The sequence below is a fragment of the Podarcis tiliguerta genome, assembly GCF_965153285.1.
Source record: "Podarcis tiliguerta genome assembly, chromosome: 9".
Taxonomy (NCBI): Eukaryota; Metazoa; Chordata; class Lepidosauria; order Squamata; family Lacertidae; genus Podarcis; species Podarcis tiliguerta.
The window spans coordinates 71,344,717-71,369,423 of NC_139542.1; the positions used below are offsets into that span (position 1 = coordinate 71,344,717).

The 24,707-nt window shown below is 44.0% G+C and overlaps 1 protein-coding gene across 5 annotated transcripts in view; it reads left to right on the forward strand.

Moving 5' to 3' along the window:
• Positions 1-24,707, forward strand: part of TSPAN9 (tetraspanin 9) — a 127,327-nt gene that overhangs the window by 94,454 nt on the left and 8,166 nt on the right. For all 5 annotated transcript variants that reach the window (XM_083399141.1, XM_083399143.1, XM_083399142.1 and 2 more), the window contains 5 exons: positions 15,895-16,086; positions 17,324-17,398; positions 18,632-18,733; positions 20,586-20,723; positions 23,539-23,622. In XM_083399141.1, coding sequence (XP_083255267.1) covers positions 15,895-16,086; positions 17,324-17,398; positions 18,632-18,733; positions 20,586-20,723; positions 23,539-23,622 — 591 coding nt within the window. The remainder of the gene's footprint in view (positions 1-15,894; positions 16,087-17,323; positions 17,399-18,631; positions 18,734-20,585; positions 20,724-23,538; positions 23,623-24,707) is intronic.

Genomic DNA, 24,707 nt, shown 5'->3' on the forward strand with positions numbered 1-24,707 from the left:
AATCTCTAGGGTTGGGGGGGGGCTCCCACCACCAAACCTCAAAGAATTTAGAAATAATCATGGAGTTGACAGCAGCAACAATTTTCCAGGAAAATTGGAGGGTTAGGAAGGGGCGAAGTGCTCTGCCAAGTTAAATTCTGCAACAGAAGGCCTCTGAGGATCACAGATGACAACCAAGATGCTGCAGAATTAATATCAGTAGAAAGAAGACCAAGTGTCCTAAGTATGACTGTGTATGATGCATCTAAGAGAACTGAACATGCATGAAAGGAAACCAGGCCCACCTGTTTTAATGGGGGCTACACAGAAAAACTGGTCAGGGGAAGGGAGCAACGTGAAGAAGCCAGTTCTGCTGGGTTTAGTTGCTACCTTAGGTCGCTATCTTCACCAAGTCTACTCTGAAATAAGTCCCATTGAATTCAATTGAGCTTACTCCTGGGTAAGTGGGTTTGATTTGTTAAGCACCTTTATCATCCTCTTCTTTGGCGATCACTCATAGCCGAGTAAGATGGTCTTCATGAACATGGTTTTAACAGTGAGTCCATAAGTGAATGGAGGCCAGTTCTGGATCCATACGTCCTGGTCTGACGGCCTTACTGAATGTATTTCTTATAAACATATCTCTTATAAAATATGTATTCATTATCCTCTCTGCATCTGTCCAAGTGCAGAACTCTCCCTAGTATATCACACCAACTCTCTAAAAAGGTCAGAACACGGAGAATTTTTAACGTCAGGCAACATGTCAGCACATATGGCCACAAATGTTCCAGGAGCAAACATTTGGAAAATGTATGCTGCAATGGACCATCTTATTTTGGTGTCTAATCTGCTTAGTTTTCTCACAGTTTCTGACAACTTATAAATTTAGCTATTGATGACACTGAGTCCAGCTTTAAATTTTTTTAGATAGGTGGCCCTCTCAAGATAAGTGTGGAGTCCATTGCACTGTCATGTATCTTAATATAGAACAGAATTCTGGCTTGCATAGAGCCATGTGTGAAAATAGAGGCTGCATTCTTGGCTCAGCTGAGAGGCTGCTTTGATACAGGGATTGCAGCCGGCATGTATTTGCGTGGCCTTGACCCCAAAATGTCCGGAATCATGGAGGAGATCCCCTGATTTCCTTCTCTAGTTGGGGAACCTTTGTTAGGATGACAGCTGGCCACCTTGAAGCATCTCTGCATGGAAAACTCCACATCATTGGACAGCTAGCAATAGTTCAGCAACACAAGTAAGAACTGGAGAAATTAAGAGATTTTAAAAAAATATTTGCAGCACCTTCCACGTCAAAGGTAGCCAACATGGTTCCCTCTGAATGTTCTTGAGCTGCAACTCTCATCAGCCCCAGCCAGTAGGACCATTGGTCAGGGATGGGAGTTTTAGTCAAGCAACATTTGGAGGGCATCGCATGAGCTACCCCTGATCAGCAACGTCATGTGCTGGATCACCCCTCTCTCACCGTCACTCAGTGGGGGGGGGGGGGAACCACCTCTTGAACTCCTGCCACTTCAGGCAGCTGCTTCATATCACTTCGTCTGTCTGCAGCCTCAGTGTACATGACTGAGAAGTTGACTTTGTTTCTCTGTTTCTGCAGCCTGTGACATGTTTGGAGGAAACAAACCATAGCACTTACTTATCCTCAGTACTTGGCTTTTGTGCTTCATTTGAAAAGGAAAAAGCACCATGAGCAATGGTTTGTTCGATGGTTTGCTTTCTCCAAATGTGGCAAGTGAGGAGCAAAGTGGGGCTTTTGATACATGCCACACTGCTGCAGTATGCTGCCCATTCACATAAAACCATAGTTTATTTTAAATAATAGTCACAACAACAACAACAACAACAACATATTATTTATACCCCACCCATCTGGCTGGACAACCCCGGCCACTCTGGGCGGCTTCCAAAAGAATATTAAAATACTGTGATATATCAAACATTAAAAGCTTCCCTAAACAGGGCTGCCTTCAGATGTCTTCTAAAAGTCTGGTAGTTGTTTTTCTCTTTGACATCTGGTGGGAGGGCGTTCCACAGGGCGGGTGCCACTACCGAGAAGGCCCTCTGCCTGGTTCCCTGTAACTTGTTTAATATTGTTTAATGTAATGTGTCAACTAGGCCAAAGAGGTATTCTTCATGGATAAATGAATTTCATCCCATCTTTCCTCTGAGATTAGATACATAAACCACTCTTCTGAGGAAGGACATGCTGTCATGTCAGTTTTCCCCGTCTTTATCCAGCCCAACAACCAACTTCTATAGAAGGTCTTACCCTTTGGAGCAGGAGAAAACAAGCATACTCCATCTTCAGTATTTTAGTTCACTCTTGACACCCGTGTAGCAGTTGCAAAGTTGAAGGTGCACACTATACTGCTTGAGGGGAAATGAATGCTTCCGCTCAGACACAGAACCCCTCTACGTGTCTGCACATATGACCACTCAAAGAGCCATTGTTATGGTATAATAACTGAAATCCCTGTGCAAAGTAGATGAATAGGTACCGCTCTGGCAGGAAGGTAAACGGTGTTTCTGTGCGCTGCTCTGGTTTGCCAGAAGCAGCTTAGTCATGCTGTCCACATGACCCGGAAGCTGTATGCCGGCTCCCTCGGCCAGTAAAGCGAGATGAGTGCCGCAACCCTAGAGTCATCAGCGACAACCTGTCAGGGGTCCCTTTATCTTTATGCATTCTAGCTACAGCCTCATTGTTTTCCTCTAGTAACGTTACTGTCTTAAAGTATCAGCTTACTCTGTTGTATAGACTTTGTCTAATCTGATCTTGTTATACGACATATTATCCATGCACATCAAAAACAGATGGTGTTTCCATCCGGCTGGAGTTGTGCTAGTGATGGACATTTGTACATCTGAGCGGAATTAAGGAGGAAAAGCTTCCCAAAGAAGGGCATCATGTGTACATATCCTTTTCCATCATCCAGGGAAAGGATTCCGGAGGGTGCCCCATGGCTAAGGGATAGAAAGCCCGCCTCCGCTTTACCATAGGCTCCTGATTCTAATCCAGTCACAAGAAAACTGCTACCAATTATAGTTTATCTGGTCGCCGTGTGATTGGGGTGGGAGATAGGATAGAGACAGGAATTCCAAAATAGGATTTGGGTTGCTTTTGTAGCTTTTCACTCTACAAGACAGAACAATGTCATTATAAGGTAACGTTCAACCCAAAAAATCTAATTTAGAAACTAAAGAACTTGGTAATCATGAGCATGGTGGCATTGCCTGGACTTTTGACTCAAGCCTCTCTATCTATCTATCTATCTATCATCTATCTATTTAAATTGATCAACCCCTTGATTGTAAATTTTAAAAAAGCCCTCAAAAAAACCCCAAAAAGGTAAAATAATACATCAAAACATGGAAGAATTTATTATAGTAAAACAGATGAAAATTCCCATCAGCATTTATTCACACCCCTACTTTTGGAAAGTTGGGACGCGGGTGGCGCTGTGGGTAAAAGCCTCAGCGCCTAGGGCTTGCCGATCGAAAGGTTGGCGGTTCGAATCCCCGCGGCGGGGTGCGCTCCCGTTGTTCTGTCCCAGCGCCTGCCAACCTAGCAGTTCGAAAGCACTCCCGGGTGCAAATAGATAAATAGGGACCGCTTACTAGCGGGAAGGTAAACGGCGTTTCCGTGTGCGGCTCTGGCTCGCCAGAGCAGCGATGTCACGCTGGCCACGTGACCCAGAAGTGTCTCTGGACAGCGCTGGCCCCCGGCCTCTTGAGTGAGATGGGCGCACAACCCTAGAGTCTGGCAAGACTGACCCGTACGGGCAGGGGTACCTTTACCTTTACCTTTAACGTAATTGGTAACTATAAAAATGTAAAACAGAACCAGCCTTGCCAAACAGGCCACCTTTAATTTCCTTGAGAGCAGAAAACCGCACTTATGCGAAGTCATATGGTACCATCAGCCAGCTTCACTGATGTTGAAAGTTGAAGATGTTTTATCATATTTTCAGCTTGTTGGTTGTCTCTCACCACCCACGGTCTCTCTCTGTGCTGCGAGGCACCTGCTTGATCTCAGTAGGCAGGAGGCCCAAAGGGCAAGTTCTGCCACACAAAACAATTGTGTTCTTACAAGTGCGGTTGTGTGGCCAACTTCACCGATTGAAATGGTTGCTGGGGCACGTGTGGGGTAAGGTGACCTCATAGGGAAACTGGTCACGAGTTCTTAAAGGGCTTTATAAAAAAGGTAAAGGTAAAGGGACTCCTGACCATTAGGTCCAGTCAAGACTGACTCTGGGGTTGCGGTGCTCATCTCACTTTATTGGCCGAGGGAGCCGGCGTACAGCTTCTGGGTCATGTGGCCAGCAGGACTAAGCCGCTTCTGGCAAACCAGAGCAGCACACAGAAACGCCGTTTACCTTCCCGCCGGAGTGGTACCTATTTATCTACTTACACTTTGATGTGCTTTTGAACTGCTAGGTGGGCAGGAGCTGGGACCGAGCAACGGGAGCTCACCCCATCGCAGGGCTTTATACCATACAGTGACATCTTGAATCCTGGCCCAGTAAAATCACTCTTCCGTTTCTTTGCAAGGCAGCTTGCTGAGTAGCAGAAGAAGCCATATTTTGCCCAGCCAGCATGTGAGCAAAGCAATATTTCTTTTGCTACTATTGATTTTGACACATGATGGATCTTTGGTGCTTGTGGGGGGCGGGGAAGCAAGACTGCAGAGCACTGATGCACAAAGTGTTAGTCTTTCTTTTCTACTTATATTACTAATATTGGGGAATACTCATTTGCTTCTGTTACCTTTTTCTGGAGGGGAGTGAAAGCTCTGATGGGTTAGCATGCATCCTTGATTGAGGACACTTTATTTTTGATGGACAGGGTTTTGTAATAATAATAATAATAATAATAATAATAATAATAATAATAATAATAATAATAATAATAATAATAATAATAATTTATTTATACCCCACCCATCTGGCTGGGTTTTCCCAGCCACTCTGGGCGGCTTCCAAGACAATATTAAAATACAGTAATGCATCAAGCATTAAAAGCTTCCATAAACAGGGCTGCCTTCAGATGTCGTCTAAAAGTCTGGTAGTTGTTGCTCTCTTTGACATCTGGTGGGGGGGCGTTCCACAGGGCGGGTGCCACTACCGAGAAGGCCCTCTGCCTGGTTCCCTGTAACTTGGCTTCTCGCAGTGAGGGAACCACCAGAAGGCCCTTGGAGCTGGATATCAGTGTCCGGGCAGAACGATGGGGGTGGAGACGCTCCTTCAGGTATACTGGGCCAAGGCCGTTTAGGGCTTGAAAGGTCAGCACCTTCAAAGGTCAGCACCTGAATTATGGCAAGATGGGGGCGGGGAATGTGCTTTAGCCTCTCCTAAAACCATCTTTCAAATGTATGGTGCTTATTTTATATAAATATAATATTGTGCTGCATATGTGTAAATGTATGGGACGCGGGTGGCGATGGGATGCGGGTGGCGCTGTGGGTAAAAGCCTCAGCACCTAGGGCTTGCCGATCGAAAGGTCGGCGGTTCGAATCCCCGTGGCGGGGTGCGCTCCCGTTGTTCGGTCCCAGCGCCTGCCAACCTAGCAGTTCGAAAGCACGTCAAAGTGCAAGTAGATAAATAGGGACCGCTTACTAGCGGGAAGGTAAACGGCGTTTCCGTGTGTGGCTCTGGCTCGCCAGAGCAGCGATGTCACGCTGGCCACGTGACCCGGAAGTGTCTCCAGACAGCGCTGGCCCCCGGCCTCTTGAGTGAGATGGGCGCACAACCCTAGAGTCTGTCAAGACTGGCCCGTACGGGCAGGGGTACCTTTACCTTTACCTTTTTATGTGTAAATGCGTCATTCTTGTTATTATGTTTTATGCCACTTCTTTTGTGTGGTGTGGTGGTGCCTGTGTTCCTCCTCCTGTTTTTAAAAGAGCAGTGTGTGTTGAGGATAAAGGCCTTTTGGAAATGATGGTGCGGCAGCCATGGATCTTGGAAATCGTAAGGAGGCCTCTCCACCTTACAGGACACAAAGTGTAGCCCAGAGGCCTTTAAAAAATCTCTTTTGGAGAAGGGAAGGTACTAAAAAGTGGCTGCATTAAAGGTATCAAATACTTGCAAGATATGTACAGTCTTAAACAGCGGTTCATTGGACCCAGGTTCGCAGGTTTGCTGTGCTCCTGGACTCAGCCCTTAGCATGGATGCCCAAGTCTCTGTGGTAGCCAGGAGTGTATTTGCACAATTAAAACTGGTGTGTCAGCTTCATCAATTCTTTGAGGTGCCTGGCAGAGCCTCCAACATTTCTCAGGTGAAAATAGGGACTGCCTCTTCTGCATCAAGAAGCTTCTTCTGCATTTGATCTCACCATATACACCATGGGTAGGCAAACTAAGGCCCGGGGGCCGGATCCGGCCCAATCGCCTTCTAAATACGTCTCACGGACGGTCCGGAAATCAGCTTGTTTTTACATGAGTAGAATGTGTCCTTTTATTTAAAATGCATCTCTGGGTTATTTGTGGGGCATAGGAATTCGTTCTTTTTCAACACCTGGAACAGATAAATGGAATGTACCACACCTTCAACAGATAAATGGAATGAAATTAAATTTTAGCTGTAAGCTGCCTCAAGTCCTTGTCAGGGAAGAAGGTGGGATAGAATAATAATAATAGAAATAGAAAGTGTGGGAATGATCAGGAACATACCAGAGAGTAAATCCTATTGAACTCAATGAGACTTAGTTCTAAGTAAAAATGCTTAGGATTGCAGTGTAAGTCTTTACCCAGTTATACATGGGAGTAAGCTTCACTGAATACAGTTGGAACTTACTTCTGAGTAGTCATGTAAAGGCTCCATTTACAATAAGAAGCATAAACACTCCATTTGTTTCCTTAAAAATGGCTGGCTACTGAAGCATTGCAATTAAAGAATATAAAGAAGAGTGGTTACATTCTGTTTCAAAATTATAGAAAGGGCTTCATATTAGGGTTGCCATATTTCAAAAAGTGATAATCCAGACAGAAAAGTGTTTGTTTTTTTAGTTTTGGCCAAAGTTTTTTAGTCTTGGGGGGGGGGGGGGAATCTAAAAAAAAACTTTTTGAGCTATTTTTTAAGGAAATTTGCCAGATATATGGCAACTCTGCTTCATATGCCATCAAACTATAATTATCCACAATTTATAAGTTGCATTTACATTTGGTGAATATTTTCGTGCCCCTTTTGTGTTTCTCGAGGTTTTTTTTAGACATTAGCCCAAACAAAAGTTGTTGTCCTAGAAGTTAAGATTGTGCAAATTCAATCCCAAGCTGGCATCAGGTGAAGCTGAGAGAACTGCCCCCCCCCCCCGGCTTGCCAAGCTACCGTTGGCCCATATATAGCAGTTCCTTACAATCAGATGTGAGCTTGGCTGGACTCAAGCTGACCTTCTTCTTGGTGGGTGTACAGAAACTGGATAGATACCTTTACTGTATGAGCGGTTTGAAGAGGCCTGCATGGACTGCTTAATGAAGGGATATTGCAGAGGCTCAGCTGAGACAGACATTTGGCAGGAGGAACAGTATTAATAATGTCATTGCAGTGAAAGTCAGCTGTTCCCTAGCTACAACGCCAAGCATTACAGACGCCATCCAGAAATATTTCATCCACCTGCCAGCCAGGAGTTCAGAGCAACTTGGCAAGCTTCTAATTTTAAACCCAGTGAAATGAAATTGCTCCCTCATTTTATTGTAACAATATACATGCATGTGGAGAACATTAAGGAATGCATGCGCTCTCGCTCTCTCCCAGTGAAATAAGTGCAGGCTGATGTTTTCCCGTCTTTGTGGGTCCAGCCAGCTAGTTTTAGCACCTCTCAAACAGTGCCCATTTTGGCATCCTGATTTTGAAAAAGCATGCTTGCCACGTGAATCTCTCAAACTGGACAAGAGTGAGGTTGAACAGATCATTCTGTAACCTTTTGAAATATTCCTTGAGCTATGGGACAAAGTGCCATAAGCCAGAATATTGCTTATGTTAACTTGACTGGCAGATGTCCTGTCTTATGAGGGCATCTTATATCTTACTCTACCAATTTATGAAGCTATGAGGATATAAAAATAACTTGGTATAAAGCTGATGAAAGACAGTTGTGGAAACAAGATTTACTTCCTGAATTAAGCAGGTCCATTAATTACAAATGAATGCTGTTTTATTTTCGTAAAATAGAACAAGATGGTGGGGGGAGTGAAATTTGGCTCCCAGGTGGCATGACTCAGCCCGCAAATGACCACTTAGAAAAAAATATCAGCAGAGTCAAATCTTTAGATAAGCAGCCACCTGATTTGTGTGTCTGCAAGAAGTATCTGAAGCCCATTTAAAAGAATGGCAGCAGGCAGCTGTTGCTTCTAGAGCTCAAGCCATGCAGTTTTGAAAAATAAGATATGTGGTGTGTTAAGTATGCGCAACATGAAATGTTATCCACCTATATACTAATTAATCTTTTTAAAAATGTTTTTAAGTTCATTTCTTTTTAAAATGTATTTTTATTTCCAGTTCAGCTTTCTGAGTTAGTGATGTTGACTGTGTAAATAGATTTTTATAATTTTATTTCATATAAGTATCAAAACATACAAAAGTTTAAAAGATATACACCCCATATCAAAGCCATGTTTCTCTTATATAAAACACATTTACAATAGGCATAATATTACCTCCTGTATGGGGTTTAACCATTCAGCATGGTTATAGCTCAGGTCCAAAGAGTTCCTTATAGAAACAGCATCTGCGCTCCCATGTCACAGACACGTTAAAATGCATTGAGAGATTTCTTGAGCACCATCAGTTTGATTAATAAAAGAGCATCCCACCTTTTCCCCAGCTATTATTATTTCAAAGGTAGCTCTATTCATATCCAATGATAAGCACAAATCACTCTAGCAACCCCTAGTGTATTTAATACTACAACATGTTTTGTTCTGAAAACTAGGTCCAGTATAAAATTAAGAAGACAGACCATCAGAACCATAGGCACATTGATAATGCGCTGATAATCATTTTCCAAAATGCTTGAGCTGTGTGACATGTCCACTACATGAAGAAATCTGCAGTACTCTGTTTTTGGCATAGTGCCAGCAATGACTATTCTCATCTTTATAGGTAATTCCAGAGGTGTTAAATGGTATTTTTATTGTCATTTTTATGCAGTTCTCTCTCAATCATGAGGTCACAGTAAATTAATTTATAGGTCTGAAAAGGAAAGACCAAGCCTTGTAAGAAATTTTCCTTCTAGATCTTTTTTTCATCTTCGTTTATAATGTGTTACGGCTGTAGTGTTCATGTATACTAATATACAATATATATGTTTAAAAGAACTTTGTGCCTGGCCACAAATTATTTCAAAATCCATCAGATGAAGTTTAGGTAACAATATGTTTTATTCAATAAATCAGAACTTCCAGTATGTTCATGGGGATTGGAGTCTGGATTTCTAAAAACTGGAGCAAGTTGTGAGATTGAGGGTGAAATCCTACTGTGATCACTGTCCCATGTGGACAGTAATGTATAATAACATTTTGAAACTTTTAAAAAGAATTATTTGTATTTTCCTCTTTGTGCTCCAGAGAATGGAATGTAGAGGAATTTTACAGAAGGGTTGTTCAACATTTTTAGTTCCTGAATCACCTTTGTCTGTTATGCATGCAATTTTGTAGTGGTAAATTAAGAATTTCACGTCCTTCATGATTCACTCTAGGTTTTCTAACCGGCCATATAAATCTGTCATTGCTGAGGAACTAAAATGACAGGTGTCAGCAGTAGCACTTCCCAGCAAGACAAGGCTTTGTCTAGCTTCAACAATTTCTCAACATATTGTTTTGAGTTTGAGGGGCTAGTTGGCCTGATGCCTGAAATTGTTGGAGTCTTGCTTCCGGTGAGGGTTAAAATCTAATGTAGGATTCCACTATTGAATTAGCCAAGCAAGGGTCATGGATACCACCTAAGTATTGTCCTTAGACTGACAAAGGAAGCTGCTCTGTCCCAGAGGGCAGGTGAATGGGCTGGTAGTGGAGAAGACAGGCCAGAGTGGTGAGAGCCATGCTTACTTCTGCTGGAATCCAAGTCTGTGACTGTGGGAGAAGCAAGACTTCTGGGCTGTAAGTGTTGTGAGACCATCCATCGTAGGTGCAGGTTGTAAGGTAAAGGTAAGGGTACCCCTGCCCGTACGGGCCAGTCTTGACAGACTCTAGGGTTGTGCGCCCATCTCACTTAAGAGGCCGGGGGCCAGCGCTGTCCGAAGACACTTCCGGGTCACGTGGCCAGCGTGACATCACTGCTCTGGCGAGCCAGAGCCGCACACGGAAACGCCATTTACCTTCCCGCTAGTAAGCGGTCCCTATTTATCTACTTGCACCCGAGAGTGCTTTCGAACTGCTAGGTAGGCAGACGCTGGGACCGAACAACGGGAGCGCACCCCGCCGCGGGGATTCGAACCGCTGACCTTTCGATCGGCAAGCCCTAGGTGCTGAGGCTTTAACCCACAGCGCCACCCGCGTCCCTGGTGCAGGTTGTATATATGTGTAAATCATACATCATAAAGACACCACAGTCTCTGCTGTGCTTCATTCCAAGGAAACTGAACCCCTGGAATCTTGCACCACTCAGAGATTGGGGTAGCGTGCAACAGTATATTTGGACAAAATAGTAAATTCAGCTTTCATTCAAACCCTGCTAAAGTGGAGGAAATTGTTTTTTATTTTAGCATGTTTAAGCACAGGGGCGTCTTACCCATAGAGACTAGTGGCGTGGGGTGCCAGTGCACCATGTTCCTGGAGGGTGCCAGGGAAAAGGCGGAGGCTGGACAAGGCACCTCCCGGCATCAGCTCACCACCCTCGTCCGCCTCCGCCATGCCACGCCGAAGCAGCGCTGTGCCCAGAGCCTCCATCTATCGTGGCCACCGTGGCACAAAGCAGCCAGCTGAGCCGGGAGGCGCCGCGACCAGCCTCCGCCTCTTCCCCGCCGGAGGAGCCACCCTCCAGCAGCACCGTCCTCCCTAAAAAACTCTGGGAAACCGGGGGGGGGGGTGGGCACCAGAGGCAGTTTTTCACCCCGGCGCTGGATATGCTTAAGACGGCCCTAATTAAGCACCTGGTGATCAGGAAGGGGTTTGCATTGAACCTCCTGCTAAAACAAAGGTTCCCCTCTCATTTTTAGTGATGTCAAATGATTGACAGGTGACCAACCCTGCCCAGCTGTCAAATTTAACCCAGAAGGCCAGGCCTGATAATGATCTGACCCACAGAGCCAAAGAGATTCCCCACAAGTGCCACAAATGTTTATCTTGTAGCCAATATTATTTTTAGTAATGCTGTAAATTTTGTCTTTATGTTTAATGCAAATGGTTCTATTGATATAGCAAATATTTTTGGCAATATTGTGTTGTATTGTACTTCTTCTGATAACAAACATTTTTAATATTTAGAAAGAGACATACTGATGGAAATGAACGTGTAGAGACCACATTGAACCAACACAGAATGAAATATTTAGTTGCATACTTTTTTCAGTGTCAATATTTTGGCACTAATTTTATTGACTGGATAAGAAAAATCTATTTTCACATGTAGATGAATGCAGGCCATCAATGCACAGTATTCACTCTGAGTGACACAGTTAGATGCTTCCAAGGTTGTCAAGTCAGGAGAACCCCAGACCCCAAGATGTAAGGGCCCAAACCTGAGTCTATGGGCAGCCCCTAGTGATGCCATTAAGAATGATGCCTTAAGCATTAGCCACAGTCATGAGAGCATGTCATTCAAATAAAATAAAAAGCAGACCCACATTCCCCCATAACCCTAACCCTTAACCCTGACCCCAACCCTAACACCTTGCCCAAAGCCTAATCCCAAACCTTTACTACCACCCCAGCCATAACCCAAACTTTACCCTAAAACTAATTGAACCGTACACTTAACCCTCCCCCTCATTCTAAATCAACTTTATTCCTAACCCAATCTTCATCTTAAACAGACACACTCACCCTAATCTTAACCCTAACTCCTATTGCTAGCTTTAGCTCTAGCTCTAGCCCTAACCCCAAACCCTAAACCTTGGCCTAAGCCTTAAAATAACACCCTAATCCTAAACTCTAATCCTAACCTCCATAACAACCCCCTAACCTAATCCCAACACCTAATATCTAAGATGCGCCTAACAAACACATAGCAAATACCTAACCCTAATCCTAGCCTTTTTATTCTGCCTGCAGCTCTCTGTGCCTGCTTCCATTGATCCCTGGTTTGGGGTTTGGAGTTGAAACTTTAGGGTTTGCCTGGGCACACCCCCTGCACACACTATGGTGTGTGTGTGTGTGTGTGTGTGTGTGTGTGTGTGTGTGTGTTAAGATAAAAGGATTTGCAGGGAAGAATTCATAGTATTCTGAAGATCTTTTGTCAGCTCCTTGCCGATGGAGATAGCAGTGTGGCATTTGATGATAGCCAAACGTATGTTTGACTGTCAGCTTTCACTTCAAATAAGAAATCAAAACAAAGGGATTAACTTCTTGTTGCTTTGAAAGTTGTTGCTTGCAGGGTGGAAGGACTGCCTTGTGTATTGGAAGTGGCTGAAACTGCAGCCGTGATCTTGCCCAAACTAATTACTGCAGTCCAGCAATTATTGAATGAACAATTAAAAGTAATTAGAGATGAGGCTGATAAAATGGTGAATGAAAACAAGACCAGACAAGGGTTACTTCCGGGTTTCATCGCTCGCCCATGCGCAGACGCGCAAAATGCTGTCACGCGCATATGCAGAAGCGGCGGATTGTGACCCACACGTGCGCAGATGCGGGTTGCGTTCTGCTCATGTTGCAATCAGGCCTCCGGAACGGATCCCGTTCGCAACCAGAGGTACCACTGTACAATCTAAGCTGGCACCAACAGAGCTAAGAGAGAAAGGGATCTGCTTCCCGTCTGTGGCAAGATGAGGAGAGGAGAAGGTGCCGGACACTGGAGGCCCGATCCCTCCCCAAAAATATAGGGAGGGGGGCAAAAGGGCTCAGCCCCTAGAAGCCACTGCTCCTAACAATATGTAGACATATACTGTACTGCATCATAGAGATGTCGGATAGACAGAGAATGAAAACTGGTAAAATTGTATACATAGCAGTAAATTTTAATGTTTAATGTTTTTTTTTTTTTAAGCAACCATTTGGATAAGAATGTTCAGCACCTACTGCCTTCACTGGGTAGTGAGGTGTTTATTTTTTAAGCTTAAATATTTCTATACTCCAGTATGAAATCCACATTTATTATGAATAGCTTCTAGTATTCCAGTGATGTAATTCACCCACTAGGACCTAAGAGGCTCCAAGCACAACTAGGCCAATATTCTAATTCTTCACTTTAGATTATCAGTAAATTACTAAACACACACTGCATATTCATTTTGATGGCCTCCTGTGCTGTGGGATTAAAAATAGTGCTTTCCCCCCATCCACAGGTGGTCCTTTAAGCAGATTAATGTCATTTGTAATGAAATATCACAATACAATTTGCACATGGAGAGGTGTTTTCGAACCCTCTGAAGTTTGGGACTTTTGCTTTGAGCCTGAACAAATGCCTGACCTTCTCATTTAACAACCAGGGCAGGTGGGCTATCAGACAGATTCTCGGGGGGTGATAGAATCATTCTAACTGTGGGGATTCAAGGACAGGTTATAGCAGACTCACAGGGAGCTGAACAAAGTGAGGCAGGAATGCCAAGCATTTCGACACAGCGCAGTCCAGCAAGGCTGGTGGCAACAGGACTGCTCTAACAAGGTAAGAAGAGCCCTGCTGAAGCAAAGTCAAGGGCTCCCTGTTTCGGTCAGGCGTGGAGTGTGGGATGGCAGTGACTGCATGGGCCAGAGGTATATAGTTATGGACAGGCTGGAAGTCTGGTTCTACACCCAGCAACAGGAACAGAGGTCAAGAGGCAGGAAGCATTGCCATGGATGGGCTGATGGTCTCATGTCAGACTGAAGAAGAGACACAAGGCACAAGGAGAGAGAGGTCCGTCTGCTAGACCTTCCCAGAAAGATGGGGCTTTATAGGGCCTGGGGATCTTCACTGGTTTGGGGGGGTCAGCTGATCACGTTCAAGCTGGGATGTGTGTGTGTCGGGTCACAGCATTTGGACCAGCACAGCAGCCTTTATATGTCCTTGCCATGTATAACCAGCCCAGAGCACTGGTGTCGCAGGAGGTGAGATGCTGAAGATGCTGAAAGCCCTGTTTCAAGAGACAACTTCCTGTAGCATCCCATTTCTAACAGTATATCATTATTGACATTAGCATTAGCCTCAGAGTGACTAACACTTATAAAATCATCCATGGTACAAAATTTAAAGTACATCAAATAGATAAAGGTGCTCCTAATGTAATAACATAAAAAGGACAAATCCTACTCCATCCTACTAAAAGCTGAACACCCAACACACACTTGGGTATCATTATATTATGTGATATCATATTTCATTATAATATCTAGTACAGTAGTCAGCCAGATCACTCCAGGATGTTGATAATGTTTCAACTGCTTTGGCTGTTAATTTTAAATATTTTTAATTATTTTAATTGCTTTTAACTTTTTTATTGATAATTTCAATATTTCTTGTGAATTGCTTAGAGGTTTTACTGAAGTCAAGCTAAATATAAATTTTGTTAAATAAATAAAATGAGGGCATGAAGGCAAGAGTCCTTCTCAGTTGTCGGTCTACAACAGGAGTGGAAAATATGTGGCCCTTTATTATCTAACGCCACTCCAATCATCCCTAACCATTGGCCAGTCATATAAAATTGAACAATTTTAACAAACAAATTATCGATCAATATAACCATTTAGATTCCCCCCTTCCTCTCCCCCCCCCCCCAAGGGCTTCCCTCAGCTCCCCTCTCTGGTTTCTTTGCACATACTGTTCTCCGCATATTGTAAAATTGTACATATCATTGCCTTATCTATCATATATTCAACTAAGAAATTTGTGTATGTTTATTCAAAACCTGCCAAGGAGTCCAAATCATTTTGTTGTCTTTTTAGATAATTTGTAAAAAGTTCCCATTCTTCCTTGAAGTCACGATTGTCCTTGTCAAGCAGTTTATATGTCAACTTGGCCAATTCCGCACAGCTCATCAGTTTTTCTTGCCCCTGCTCTTTCGTTGGGATTTCTTCATTCTTCAACCATTGGCCATTCTAGCTGGGGCAAAGGGGACTCCACCACACAGAGTGCCACATGTTCCCTATCCCTCATCTATAGCACCTGATATTCAAATGGACATTTAAACTGAGCATAGTTCTGTTTAAAAAACATGGTTAATAATCAGGGATAGATTTGTCATTTGAGAATTTGTGTAGCTTTCTTTTAAACCCAACAAACCCAGTGACCATCACTACATATTGTGGCCAGGAGCTCAAGTTTATACTGTGCTGGGTGCAGAAGTAATTTCTTTTGTCTGTCCTGAACCTCCTGCAATCAGTTTCATTGGGTACCCCAAATTCTATTATTCAAAACTTTGCGGTTTCCCACCCGTTTCCTTCTTCTTTGTCAAGGCAACACTCCTCCTTCTGGAGAGATTTCCCCTACTCATCTTGCTGACAATTTATCCCTATTACTCTATAAATTAGTGTTAGATGATGGTCTGTGTTTGGTGTTCAATAATATGCATTTTCTGATGGAAAAGAATGGGGGAGGGGGGTTCTTGAAAATAAAGTTGTTTTCATGTGTTCAAAATCCTTATCCTTAATAGAACTTACAGGAGAAAACCTGAAAAGGTGGTCAGTAGACCAGTAAGTTCTCAAATAAAAACCCCTAAATCAAAGCAGCCCCACATCTAAACAGCTTTAATTGCAGCTGCTGTCCAGGAGATTCAACATATACCGTTTTGGGCTGGCTTTTTAAAAATGGCATCTTTGTCTTTCTTTTCAGTTATGTGGCTGCGGTCTCTTGGGTGTGGGAATATGGCTGTCCGTGTCACAAGGAAACTTTGCCACCTTTTCTCCCAGCTTCCCTTCACTGTCGGCAGCAAACCTGGTCATTGCCATTGGTACTATCATCATGGTGACTGGCTTCCTAGGCTGCTTGGGTGCTATCAAGGAAAACAAGTGCCTCCTCCTAAGCGTAAGTGAGATAAACCACAAGTCGGGGTCTGGACTAGGGCTGGGCGATATCAGCTTCTCAACATCAAGGTTTGGCAATACAATGCGATGCTGAAAAAACAAGGTGCGTTGGCCTCTGCCCACGAGGCACCGGGTGAAACTGCCCCAGCTCTCACCTCGGGAAGTGAGGCGGTTTCACCCAGGCGCTCATGGGCTGGACAATGCAGCTTGTTCCCCCTCCCCAGCTGAGACAGCCCCAGGGCTCTCCCTGCTCACATGCGGGCAGCAGGAGCATCAGGGCTCCTTAAACTGCTAAGCTGGGGCAAAGGCATCTGCACACTCCTCAGTCGAGCAGGTTAAAGATTTCAGAGGGAGGAACAAGCTGTATCAGCACCTCCCCAGTACAGCTTGTTTCTCCCTCTACATTGTATGAGGAGCCAACCGCGATGTTGGGCTCACTCAGTGGTATATCGCTGGTGAAACCACCGCCGCTCCTGAGTCGCACTCGCTGGAGGAAGAAACTCTTGACACACCCTCCAACAGACGCTGCTAGCAGAGCGACTCCGGAGCAGTGGCAGTTTCACCAGTGATATACCACTGAGTGAGCCCTTCATTTCGGACTACTCCTCAAACCGGTCCTGGGCGATATATCGATATATCACCCAGGCCTAGTCTGGACACAACCGTCAAGTAAACCATGGCTTAGCTCAGCAGCATGGCGGCAGCAGCAGGAGGTGTAAAATGGCCAATCTTCTCTCCAGGAATCTGCATGTTGCCATTCATTTGATTTTGAATTGATTTTAGAATGCTGTGTTACTTTTATTGTTGTTAGCCGCTCTGAGCCCGGCTTCGGCTGGGGAGGACGGGATATAAATAAAATGATGATGATGATGATGATGATGATGATGATGATGTTTGCACTAAGTCATGATCATGCCCTGTAGAAAAGGTGAATGAACTTTGGAATGGTTCATGCATCAATGCAAGCAAATGTACCGTACATTCACAATACACAAGGTTTTTGTTTTTTGTGTAATACACACTTTCCCGATAAAATTAAAACAAAAAAGTTCACAAGATGGTCTGAGAATAACCTTAAGAATTTCCACTTAATAATTTCAAAGAACATAAGAAAATGGTGATACATTTCAATGTTACTTTAATTGCAATATTGTTAGTTATTTCCCATACTGCCATTTACATAAGGTATATTAAAGCTTCAAGTGATTGTAACATTCTTCCTCCTTTTGCTTCCCCAGTTTTTTATTGTTTTGCTGATCATTCTCCTGGCTGAGCTGATACTACTCATTTTGTTCTTCGTTTATATGGACAAGGTAGGCATTCACAGAGCTCCGTTATCTCAGAAGCTGAGCTACTTTCTTATGAGTATTCCTCCCCCAGCTCCCTCCCCAAATAACTGGCATTACAATAGACATATCAAAGAAGGTCCTGCAGAAAGGTGACAATCAGCACATTAGAGAACTGCTGCAAGAACCAGGCAGAAGGGAAATTTAGAAGTCTGGCTGGCACCTTGAGTATGCCCCTGTTTGGCTCCTGTGGAAGCCACAATGCTTTGAAGAGCACAAAAGAGACAGAAACTACACCAGGCAACAACCTCCTCCTCCTCCTCCTCCTCCTCCTCCTCCTCCTCCTCCTCTTCTTCTTCTTCTTCTTCTTCTTCTTCTTCCTCTTCTTCTTCAGTTTATCTTGTCCAGGGCAACCCAAAGTGACTTACAGCCAAAACAAACAAACAAACAACCACCCAGAGGATAAAGCGATACATTAAAAACATCCTGCCCACTTCTAAAAGGCCACAGAAGGTTTTCTGATGCCTAAAGATATGTAGTGATGGTGCCCGGCAAATCTCCCTGGGGAGAGCATTCCACAAATGGGGAGCCACTGCAGAAAAGGCCCGTTCTTGTGTTGCCCCCCCGCCGGACCTCTTGAGGAGGTGGCACACAAAGAAGAGCCTCAAATGATGATCTCAGGATCTGGGCCGGTTCATATGGGGGAGAGGCAGACCTTGAGGTATTGTGGACCTGAGCTATTTAAGACTTTATAGGTCAACACCAGCCCTTTGAATTGTGTCCAGAATCCTGATTGGCAAGCAGTCCAATACTATAACCATTGCACTGGTCCCAGACGCATGTCTATTGGAAAAAGACAAAACTTCCTTTTACTGAAATATCTACTGACATATTTGTTATCTTGAGTAGGACATCTATGCATACAGTGTTAAAATTATGCGGCAAGCCTCCCCCCCCCCCAAAAAAAAATTGCACCCCTTGAAGCTATTAGGAGAAGGCACCAGATGTGCTTTCCATTCAGCCTACTCTTCACATACCTTGGAGGATATTTTAATGTGTCTTTTAATCTGGAATTGTCACCATGTGGTAGGTATTTTATTTCTGCAAATGGCTTTCAGTCTCAGCTTGAAGACTCTGATATGATAGGGAAGAGAGTCTGTTGCTTTCCCACACATATACATTCCTAATCAGATCATACCAAAAGGTTGCCCTATTTATGTAATGACTGTGACCTTGTTGGTGTTTGTTTATATGAAATAGGTTAATGAAAATGCGAAGCAGGATTTGAAAGAAGGGCTCAAGCTGTACAACACGGAAAATAATGTTGGGCTGAAGAATGCTTGGAATATCATTCAGGCAGAGGTAATGACATGAACATTTAATTTATTTTTTGCAAATGGCCCCCACACGCTGCCCTATTAATACATCTCATAGGACAGTCCTATTGTCTGAGGGGACATGATGCGATTGCCTTGCTGAAGTTAAGCAGTTTTGGGTCTGGTGAATTTAAGCTGGGAGACCTGGGAACTCCATCTTTGCTGCTTTGAGTTCCATGCTGCAGAAAAAGGTAAGATGTAAATGTACTTGGAGGTGTCAGTCTTTCTAAGATGCAGATATGTCACAATTTATAATGAATTGCTATATGGTGGTTTGTGCATTGGCTCGTGTCGTTTATAACATTATCAAACATCCCCAAAGCAGAAAACTTTTTTTAAAAAAATAATAATTACATTGCTTTTCATATAATACAAGAACAACATGAAACTGCAATGACTTGTCCAGTTCTTACAGTCTTAAGCAGTTTCATATGCAGTACAAAATACACAAGCTGTACTTTATGTATTATCAGTTCAGGTATCCTCCCCACAGAGATTCTTGTCTTGAGGGTGGAATAAAAGTATATTCTGCCCCATTTGTAAAGGAAAAGAAAGGGAGATAAGTTTGACCCAAAGTATCAGTCTTTGAAGGGGCGAGTAAGGCATTCAAAATGGTATTTAAGCAGATTTCAAATGGGATTTCTATGGATTGTTTCCAGTATTGGACTATTGCAAATCAGGCTGCTGATAACAGAAAAAAATACGAAATCTCTGCATATAAGTTTACTGTTTAAATTTAAGTCTAACCATAACAAGGAGGGACCCAAATAGGGTGGGAGGGCTCGCTGCGTAATTTTGGAATTAATGTGAAACACCTTTTCCCAAAAGGAGTATACCAACATGCAAGTCCATCATGGATGAAAATACGAGCCAATCTCTCCACAGCCTTTCCAGCACAGGGGAGAGATGCTAGTGTTTATTTTGGCTAGATGTGGTGGAGCCCAGTGCCAGCAAAATATAATTTTGAGAGAAGCCTCCTGCAAATGAGCAGAGATTGTTCGTAGGGGTGGGTTGTGCCAAACTGATTGTCATTTATGATATTCAGTTATGATCCCTAAGTCTTTTTCCGATACTGTCCGGAGACCTCCTGTATCGCCTGCGTATTGTTCTAAAAGAATGCTATAAACTGAAGATGCAGCTCCTTTTATGTCATATTTTGATTTGTTACAGAGACTCAAATAACATAAGAGAACCAAGGCCCTTGTGTTCCAAATATGTGCATAATTGAAGAGATTGAAGCCGAGTTAACTGGGCATCATCCAACTTTTCTATTAGCTCATGCTCAGATATTGCTTTACTTGTAGAAAGAAAGTCACTTATGTGATAGATTCCTATCTTTTCAAGTTTTTTAAATTGTCCCTATTTATCTTCCGACTGGAGTGATGGATGGTCTAATAGTGGCGAGGGTCTGGGGGCCAAAACCAAGTCCTAAGCCCTCCACACTGTCAGCACTGCCTTTAAAAATGGGTTTTGTATCTTTCTCCACTCAGTCCAGGACAGTTTCAGGAAAAGAAGTGTCCTTTCTGACCGTGAGGAGAGGAGCCCCTCGCTCTAAACTCATGGAATGTCATTTTGTCCCCTAATCAAGGGGATCAGAGATTGACGTGTTCAGTAGGTGAACAGATGACAATTAGCAGGTGGAATGACCTGAAAGTGGTGACAAATAAGGTTTGGGGTTTAAAATATACAGTAGTGATTTTCCAAGAGGCTAATTCTTTGCAGTTATCACTCAGACTTGGCACTTGCTAGTGTCCAAGGTAACACAGCCTTTTCAAAAATCCTAAAATGTTCTTTCAGTTCCAGGCTGCATTATGTCTCATCTTGTCCTTGTCTCCTAGATGCACTGCTGTGGGGTTACTGATTACAAAGACTGGTACCTTGTACTGGGTGAAAACACTGTCCCTGACAGATGTTGCATAGAAAATTCTGAAGACTGTGGCCGGAATTCCACTAATATGAATTTAGTGTGGAAAACGGTAATTTTAGCTTACATAATAATATGAATTTTTTCTTTAGTTTAACTTAATTTCTTTCCTTGTGGAAAAGGTATCCTTGCATGAACACCATTCAGGCGCAGGTATTAGGTACAGAGATATTTCAATTTAAGAGACTATTTTACAACCATTGTTCGGTCACCACTGTGACCTAGGACATGTGCTGAAGGTAAGCAATGCAAAAATCTTGCTGAAAGTAAGCAGGGTCTGTGACTTCTAAGGGCCCCATCCTTTGAGGCCCCTCTGGGATATAATACAAAAACAGTAAAAAAAATATCCCTAAAAGTCAGGTAGATTCCTATCTGGTATGGTTAAACAAATCAGATAAACTGAAATTGATTTTTCTGCATATTTTGTTGTCAGTTAACCCTTCTGCTTTTGTATTATCGGTGCTAATTTCCTGGTCTATTTTATTTATTTGAGTACTTGAAACATTTTCCCCAGAGCGGCTTCCAAATGTGAGATTGTAAGTCTTGCCACCTAAAAGACATGATGTAATGGTTCTAGGGGTTGCTCGTGCGTAAGTTGCCGCTACTCCTGGCTAGGTTGCCTGGTTGAACCCTTTCTGTCTGGACAGCCTCAAGTTCCGTGGCTGCCTCAGTCGCTGGCAGAATCCGTCAGTGGGCGTTTCTTGAACCTCTTCCAGCATAGAAGCTGTTTGACGCCCAGTCTTCTCCTACTCTCCCTCCGCGGAAGTCTTCTGCGCAGGGAGGGTGTGGGCAGCGGAGTACCCGTACTCTCTCCGCTGGTCTCCGGCGAGGAGTCCTGGAGCCACCTCTCCGATTCCCCCATCTGCCCCCCTTCTCCACTGGTGTTACGCTGATTTCCTTCCCCAGCGGATGGGCTGCCTCTCTCCCTACTGGGACCCTCTCCGCCATCCCTCTGGAGCCTTCTCTCCGCCTCCAGCTCCGATGGCAGTTCCCTGACACATGACTCACAAGGAGAAGATGGGGAGGCAAAATTGAGCACTGATGGAATTGGGGGGAAGGCTCCATATAAATTAAGAGGAAGGGCCAAAAGTTGCTCGTCATTGAGCAGTGGTGTGTCGTAGCCTCTCCTATAGCAGGGTGGAATGGCTGGTGATGATGGCAGCTGAGGGAGAACGCTTCGCAATCCCACCTTCTCCCTCACACCTCCGGGAGCCCCGTCAGTGGCAGAGAATGGTGCCGCCTATAGTTTCTTTATACAGCCAAGTATACCAATACTTGTGTTTAAAATTATTCAGAAACATAGGGGGGGGGGGAGAATTGCAGGGTGTACAGTGGGAATAAAAAATGAGTTGTGCACTGATGATACAATCACTGAAAAAATACCCTTCATACAGAGCTGCAAATTCAGGCATACTCTATGCAAGCAACAAAATGGCCCACGTCTCCTTTCTTGTCCTCTTGCCTAATTTCTAATGAGACTCTTCTATTCAGCCAACAGATCAAATGTTTGTCACTGACTGAGCTTATAGTTTCTCAGTGAGAGGCAAATGTCCAGTAAGCACTCCTACTTTATCCCTGAGTGACTTATTTCATTTGAAGCATTTGGCTCTTGAGCCAAAACAGGTTGTCAGGGTGTTTTCCTACTTTTTTTACCTGGTGTAAGATTGGGGGGCAGGTGTGTCCCTTGGGGTAAGAGAAGCAGGGCTTGGTAGTGGTGGAGATAGCGGAGGCTGCTCAAAGTGCAAGTGAAACAGGCTGCTGCTCGACTTGTACCTCCTTACGAGTAACAGAAAAGCTCGAGCTCCCCTGGCGCAGCTGTTTTGCCGCTCTCACAACCTTTTGGTGCGCCTGTTGCTACAGCCAAGGTCTGAAGAGCTATCAGGGACAGCTAGGTCAAGTCAAAGGAAATTATTTATTCTGCCTTTGACTTCCCCCCTCCCCTCCCTGCAAGATTCATAGATGCTAGGAAGAGTCTGTTTGAAAAGCACTGGTGTGCAATGGCTGTGTTTGCAAATGTGCCTGTTTGCTGTACCTGTTCATATGTGCAGCTACGATTTCCAAACGCTGTGTATGTGGTTCATGTCAACATAAGCTTACAGAGCATATATGGCAGAAGCGTGAGTGCATGTGCCTCCCGGCAATTGTGTGGATGTGTGGACATGTACCTCCTGATGCTCTGTGGTTGAGGTGGATGAAGAGATAGAGGAGTGAAAAGAACGCTGAAAGAGAGAGATGACACGTCTCTGCCTCTGTCCATCCATTAGATCACAGGACCCCATTTATACCCATTATTCTTGCCAATCTTGCCATTGTCAGACTGATATAACGGTCAGCATATCAGACATGGGACTGGGAGATCAAAGCTCAGTGAGTGACCTCTCAACATCTCACAGAGTTATTCTGAGAATAACATGGTCAGGGGGACAGTCCCACTAAAAATAATATTATCATATTCTTTTCTAACGTTCCAAACTGATATCAAGCGGCAATGTAGAAAGGAGGCACCCAGGTTTTGGCACAAGCCAGCCAAAGTTGCCTTCTAAATAAAACACCCTGAGGCATTCTGCCATGGCCTTACAATCTGCTTTTTCAACATATAAAACAAACATTGGTGGTATCTTTAACTCGCTCATTTTTTTAAATGAACAAAACCCCTTTGGTCAACATGAATGTGTTTAAATGTATTCATATTTAATATGAGAAGCCAAAACAGGCTTCATCATGATTGAGCAGGACAAAGAATATGTATGAAGCTTTCAGGTTTTGTTGTTGATACAACATGAACTTCCCATCATTTTGGGATGCTTCTATCAAAATGATTGTTTTAATTTATATATTTTCAAATCCTTTTTCACTTCCCCTTTCAGGGCTGCTATGAAAAAGTCAAGATGTGGTTTGATGATAATAAGCATATACTCGGGACGGTTGGGATGTGTATCCTCATAATGCAGGTAGGTGGCTCATAGGGTCCTTCTTTGGGCCTCATTTTTGCTATGGTCCATGGAATAATGCAATAAATGTGACAACAGAATGCCTCGCTTATCCCCAGTTGGTGTTTATGTTCTGAGCCTGTGACAGACGTGGTTGAAGAAAACAAAACAAAGTCCTCTCTAACTTGGACTTTTGAACAGGTGTTTCTGGCCCCCCCAAGTAACAGTGGGGACGGGGGGCTGTTGTGCTTATCAGCACCAGCCACAACCCTTCAGCATCCTTCCCCAGCCTAGCACACTGGACTGGAGCAAGACCATGTTTAGCCTGGAGAAGAGGAGGTTAAGGGGTGATATGATAGCCATGTTCAAATATATAAAAGGATGTCACATAGAGGAGGGAGAAAGGTTGTTTTCTGCTGCTCCATTGAAGCGGACCCGGAGCAATGGATCCAAACTACAAGAAAGAAGATTCCACCTAAACATTAGGAAGAACTTCCTGACAGTAAGAGCTGTTCGACAGTGGAATTTGCTGCCAAGGAGTGTGGTGGAGTCTCCTTCTTTGGAGGTCTTTAAGCAGAGGCTTGACAACCATATGTCAGGAGTGCTCTGATGGTGTTTCCTGCTTGGCAGGGGGTTGGACTCGATGGCCCTTGTGGTCTCTTCCAACTCTATGATTCTATGACCAGTGCCCCCCCCCACTTTACACAGCCCTTAAACTCAAGAGAGATGGCTGTGTCCTAGCAGACCAGGCAGCCACCAGCCATGGGACTGGTGCAGAGAGGAGATCCAAGAAGTCGCGGACAAGGCCCCAGAGGGCAGGCAGCACTCATTTCCTCTCCCATTTTCTAATCTCACTGTTGGGGGAAGAAAGCTTGACAAGCCTTCTCAAGGCAGCCATTAAAATGCGCTTCAGGAGGCTCAGGATATGAAATGTAATTATGTTTCTTCTGCAACCATGTCATCTGTCTCATTCCTACTCCTGGACCAGATGCTGCAGCAAGAGGTCCTGAGCCAGGTCCCTTTCTGCTCCCTATTCCAGCATGTACTGGTTTATTTATTTATTTAAAATACAGTGGTGCCTCGCAAGACGAAAAGAATCCGTTCCG